Source organism: Barbatula barbatula, assembly GCF_947034865.1.
Source record: "Barbatula barbatula genome assembly, chromosome: 1".
In the NCBI taxonomy this organism is placed as follows: Eukaryota; Metazoa; Chordata; class Actinopteri; order Cypriniformes; family Nemacheilidae; genus Barbatula; species Barbatula barbatula.
The window spans coordinates 4,874,020-4,880,064 of NC_136766.1; the positions used below are offsets into that span (position 1 = coordinate 4,874,020).

General features: G+C 36.1%; 1 protein-coding gene across 2 annotated transcripts; it reads right to left on the reverse strand.

Annotated features, from left to right (window-relative positions):
- Positions 1–515: 515 nt before the first annotated feature.
- On the reverse strand, positions 516–3,882 carry sod3a (superoxide dismutase 3, extracellular a). 2 transcript variants are annotated; one of them, XM_079462763.1, is made up of 3 exons: positions 3,802–3,882; positions 3,287–3,329; positions 522–1,898 (listed from the first exon to the last, which is right to left on the reverse strand). In XM_079462763.1, the coding sequence occupies exon 3, from the start codon at positions 1,881–1,883 to the stop codon at positions 1,212–1,214; it is 672 nt and encodes a 223-aa protein (XP_079318889.1). In that variant the 5' UTR covers positions 1,884–1,898; positions 3,287–3,329; positions 3,802–3,882; the 3' UTR covers positions 522–1,211. The 2 variants fall into 2 exon arrangements, with proteins under 2 accessions (XP_079318888.1, XP_079318889.1); XM_079462762.1 differs by lacking the exon at positions 3,802–3,882 and having other exon boundaries at positions 516–1,898; positions 3,287–3,409.
- Between the last annotated feature and the right edge of the window lie 2,163 nt (positions 3,883–6,045).

The following is a 6,045-nucleotide window of genomic DNA, read 5'->3' on the forward strand; positions in this document are numbered from 1 at the left end:
GCTGACACTGGCCTTCAGAACGATAACGGCAAACTCGACCCTTTACCTTAACTCACTGCTCCAGGTCTACATCCCCTCCTGTCCTCTTTGGTCTGAAAATGAGCGACGCTGGTTGTTCCATCACAGCGAGGCAACAAATCGCTTGCAAAAACCTTTACTCATTCGGTTCCCATGTGGTTGAAGGAACTGTCAGCCTCCACCCGAACTGCAGCATCCTTCACAACAACAAAAACTAGTTCATAACATACTTGCTCCACATTCATTCGACTTACAAATAACTGTCTATGTCTTGGAAAAATGAATCTTGTTCATTCTCTTCTTTGCTTACTCCAGCTTTAATCCTCCTAGTGGCGTGGCCTTGTAAACTAACCGTACTGTTTAGCGTGTTGACAAAATGTTTATATGCTCTCCAATTTATAAGTCGCTTTGGATAAGAAGCGTCTGCCAAATGAATAAAGGTAAATTTAAATGTAAAGGTAAGGCACGCAAATAATGAATAGACAAGATTTGCTTTTGGTTCGTTTAAGACATGTTGAAATAATCTCTACACGATTTATGTGTATCATTAGACACATAAATCGACACATAAATGCATAGAAATATATCACACTTCCCAAAACATATTTTACTCTATAAGTGAAAACAAGTCCTTTCACAAGGATGTTGAGTGATTTTATTACAATAAACACACTTAAAATCAATCAAATGCAATTATAAAAAATACATTACTTTGTAAATGTTAGACGTTCATAAATAAACAATTAATGACAGTCTTAAATTAGTCAAAATCCCCAGATGCAATTCTGCACACATCACACTTCTCATGGTGATTTTCCTCTAATGTGGAGAAGAAATTAAGATATTAAATTTAAAAAAGAATATCACTTTCATGCATTTTGCTTAAAGGTGTAGTTAAAAATACAATTATTTCATCATTTATTTACCCTTATTTCAAACCTGTATGACTTCTGCAGAACACAAAACATATATTTTAAGGAATGTTGGCAACCAAACAACACTGGTCCTCCTTTACTTCCATTGAATGACCACAAAACCTCTAAAACATTTCTCAAAATATCTTCTTTTGTGAATAAAACATCCACACAAGTGTCAATTATTCTCGTCCTATTTCAATCATTACTAGATCATCACCTTCCCTCTAGCACAATGAGATCTTCTGTCTGTGTCCTCTCCATCACGTTTCCCAGCTCTCATCCTGTACTTTCATCAGCACCCTCCTCCTTCACCACCTCCCGAAAGAGCTCCGTAGCCGCCTGCCATAAATGTGGAGAGCTAATACCAATGACGCATCCAGCAATTCTTTTCCCAGCATTCCCACTACGTTTACTTTCTTCATCTGACCCCATTCCCAGATCGTCCTCCTTTTGATGAACCACCACAGCACGTCCCAGTATGGATTGAGCTCCAAACAGCCTGGCCTCTGGGAGCTTGAGAATCTGCCGTATAATTCCTCGCTTGGAAACAAAGTTGCCCATGTCTCCAGGATGACCTGGATGGTCAACACCCTGTGGATTGTAATGAGGGCCGGCACTGACGCAGCCTTGACTGAGGTCACCGTACTGATGGATGTGGATGGCCCGGACTTGAGGGTCAATGGCAGGCAAACCGCGGAGGTTGACGATCACTTGTAAAGTGCCGTTGGGGAAGTTCTGCTTAAACAGAACTTGTCCGTAGATCTCAGGCTGGCCAGGTGGTAGATCAGGGACTGGAGTTGCTTCGCATGTTGCGTAGATTGTGTTGTTAAAGTCTGTGACTTCCGGCCTTGGAGCTTCGATGTTTGAAATAAGAGTATTACAGGTTGCCAGTGCCAGTATATGCTGTGCCAGAAAAATCACAGAGAATTTTGGTATGATTTGCTCCATGTTACTCTGTAGAGCCTGCAATAAAGAGTGGAATAATGGAACTTTGCTTTTTACATTTTATTTTATTATTACAATGTTGTTTTAAAGGCTATTTTGATATTGCACATCAAAGAAGAGTTCTACATTTATGTTATATAATTTTTTTCTACAAACAATATAATTTACAATAAGTTTGGTTTCAGTAACATTTGCAAATTAACGATCCAAGCAAAACCAATTAATTAATAAAACAAAAATAATTGGTAATTGCATTACAATTGCATCTTATTTCAGTGTGCATGAAGCGATGTTAAAAGTTAACGTTTTATTTTAAATATGTGAAGAGTTTATTTGCAAAAAGGACTTACTCAGCAAAATGTGTTTTTCACACTTTAATGTTTAACCAGAGAGTTTGTTTTAAAAAGCTTTTATTCCATACAATATGGCACAGAATCAAAACGGTCCGCCTACCAAAGAGAGTTTATAAATCACTCCATATGCTATATTATCACCAAATATTGGATTTCGTCTTTTTGTCAACTTGTTTTCTTTCAGTTAATACTGGTTTTGTGTTTCTTTTTCGAACTGATTAATCGCAGGTCTACGATTAATGCGTCTGATAAATAAACACAAAACCAATCCTTTGTGAAGAAAAACAAGTTGGCAAAAAGATTGAATCCAATATTTGGTGATAAAATTGCATAACGTGTGATTTATAAGCTCTCTTTGGTAGGTCATGTGACAATGTCGTTAAAAACACAAAAAAAAAACTTTGTGAGATGTTGTTATAGTCTTTGTGAACACAGTCGCCAGATTTCAGGCCAATATCCCAGTAAAGTATTGTTTTTTTGGGTCAAAATTACCCAAATATAACAGGAGGGTTAAAAATGTTTAATAACCTTGTTTTTTATTGTGCATTCCATGTAATATCAATCGGGCTGCCGTTGGGGTGTTTGATTGAATAAGAATAACTAAACAAAATACAGCTAACAATAATAACAGCTCACAATAAAATGCAATAAAACATTATAAATTACTAAAAAACTACATATTTATCTGTTAAGCAAGGGTTAGGAAATGCAATGTTGTTGTAAAGTGTCATCATATCATGGTATGCATTCAGTTAAAATATCCCAGCTTTATGAAATAAAGGAATATTTTGTAAGCATGAAATGTAATCCGATTTTTCAAATACTCAAATGTGCCATTTTCTGCTTTTTGAGTATTGCTGCATTGTGAAAATATTTATAAGGCTTCTGTTTTTGTTAAATATCCAAGATAACCAAAACTTATTTCAAATCATAACAGCTTCATGTACTTTGTACACAATGGCTACAAAAAAACCCCAAAGGTAAATACACAGAGTAAATATTCACTCGAACCATCTACGAACAAAATCACACCAAACATTTAAAGCACATTACCTGAAATAACTGAGATGTTGTTCGGATGTGTGTAGACTGAGTGCTGTGGACAAAATATTATTGTAAAGCTTTATCGTAATGCAACACGGTGCTCGGGTTGAGACAGTCAAACTTTGTATTATTGATTGGTTGGTCTTTCAGGACCTCATGGAGTTCAGGTGAAATTCAGAGGGACATATTAACAAAGTTATTTACAGAGATCTTTAGTGGATTTAAAGGCGATTTAAATAGTACATTTTAGCTACTATAGTAACTGGCAGTCACAAGTGAACACTTAACAATTTCTGTTTCAAAAAGCCATTCTCATGGGACTATTTCACATAAAATTAGACTGTTACTTAATCGTCTGTGAAAGCGTAAGTAAAAATGCCCTGTATTTCAGATTTATACGGAGAGCATTGCGAAGGCTTGTTAATGGCGACTTTGTCTATCCCATCACCATCAATTCCCAGCCACAAGCAATGATCCAGTTGCTATTATGTAGCTTGTTAGCCATGCCTAGACTGTGTAATTACCTGTGTCGATGGCAATGATTGTCTTTTGCACTAGCTGATTCATTGCAGTTATATCATCATACTGGCAGATGTACTCTGAGTACATTCTGAGACTTGACTGAAAAGGCTCCTCACACATGATGTCTTTATAGGTCACTTTACGAACTGCATTCTGAATAATAAATATTTTATTATATACAACTTGGCAAAAAGATTAAGATTATAAAACTAATTATTATAATTAGATTATAATTATACTAAAATAATAGATAATCATGTTAAACAAATTGTAAAACATTGAGAAAGCATTAGCCTATGTTTTGAATTAAATAGAATATAAATAGAATATAGAATAACATTTTTATTTCTAGAGCATGTTTAAACAGAGCCAGCTGTACAGTAAAACATCGGTTCAGAAATGCAGAAATTACACAGAAATACAGTACACATACAATAGTAAAAGATTAAAAAGCTAAAGAGAAAAAGTAAGTTTTAAGATGTAATGTAAAACTTCCAAATTCCGGGGACACATACATTTATACAATAGTACAATGCACATACAATAATAACAGATTATTAAAGCTAAAGAGAACAGCCTGATATAAGCTGGTAGGTCATTCCACAATTGGGGGGCGGCAATTGAAAAGGCACGATCTCCTTTTAGTCTCAGACGCTATCGAGGCACAGAGAGAATCATATTATTAGAAACCTGTAACACTCTAGGGCATTTCCTAAGGGAAAAGAGATCTTTAATATATTCCGGAGCTTGACCATGTAGTCCCTTATAAAATTTAATGCAAAATTTAACTTGCAACCAGTGTAATGACGCAAGAATCTGTGAAATATGGTCCCTCTTTTTGCACCAGTCAAGAACCTGGCCGCGGCATTTTGAACCAATTGCAAATGTGATAAAGAAGATTTGCACACACCAAAATACAATGAGTTAAAGTAGAAGTGACAAAAGCATGGATCACAGTCTCCAGGTCATTGGACGTTAAAAAAGTTTTCAACCTTGCAATAGATCTATGATGGTAAAAACTGTTTTTGACAATTGTGTTGATTTGCTTTTCAATCTTAAATTCATTATCAAAAATCACTCCTAGGTTTCTTACATGTGTTTTTGAATTAGCAGATAAGGAGCCTAACTGATTGCAAATCAGTATAACAGAGTCCAGTGGGCCAAAAATGGCAACCTCAGATTTAGATTTGTTAAGTGTCAGACAATTAGTGGCCAGCCAGGATCTAACCTCAGTCAGTTAATTCAGAAGAGAATGTATGTTATATGTATCTTTGTGATGCAATGGAAAATAGACCTGAGTGTCATCAGCATAAAAATGATATGGTATATTATACTTTAAAAAAATGCGACCCAGAGGAAGCAAATAAAGAGAGAATAACAACGGACCTAAGATAGAACCCTGGGGCACCCCGCAGGTTAACTGAACAGAGGATGAAGAAAAATGTCCAGTCGCCACCGAAAATGATCTGTCACAGAAGTAAGATTTGACCTAGTCTAAGACTGCACCCTGAAATCCTACACAATGTCTTAACCGTTCAAGTAAAATTGCATGGTCGATAGTATCAATCGCCGCACTTAGGTCTAAGATCATTTAGCACCTTTAACAATGCTGACTCTGTACTATGATACCTCCTAAAACCTGATTGATACTTGTCCAACAGATTATAAGAATTAAGATACACATTCAGTTGGTGAAAAACCTCCTTCTCCAAGACAAAAAAAGGAAGTTTCAAAATGGGGCGGTAGCTATCAAGGTCGTAAGGATCGAGGCTCACCTTTTTTCTTAGAGGATTGACAACGGCTTGTTTAAAGGTTAAAGGAACAGTGCCTTGGGATAGACTACTATTTAATATGGTTAGGATAAAAGATTAAATCGTCCTCTAAAACCTCCAGGAGTAGCCGAGGAGGTACAGCATCCAACGAACAGGAGGAGAAAAAATCATCTTTTGTAAAACTTCAGAGAGGGGAAACAGGTTCAAATTAAAAATAGCACAAAGTTTTCGCAGATTATAGGTGAGGCATCAGGATATAACAGCATAGAAGGATAGTAGTGTTAAACAAGATCTTTGGGTTATGAGCATGTTTTGCAATCAGGCTTGAGAAATAACTTTCCCCAGCTGTCTTAACTAACCGCTGATAGCTAATCATACAGTCTCTCATGATATAATAAGATACTTTTTTTTAGTTTATCTATCCTCCACTTTTTTTAAGCCTTCCTCCACTCCTGTCTAGAAATTCTAGTGCCA

What these genes read in the sequence shown, in the direction of transcription:
- sod3a (XM_079462762.1), bottom strand. Translation starts at nt 1,883, where the DNA reads ATGGAGCAAATCATACCAAAATTCTCTGTGATTTTTCTGGCACAGCAT.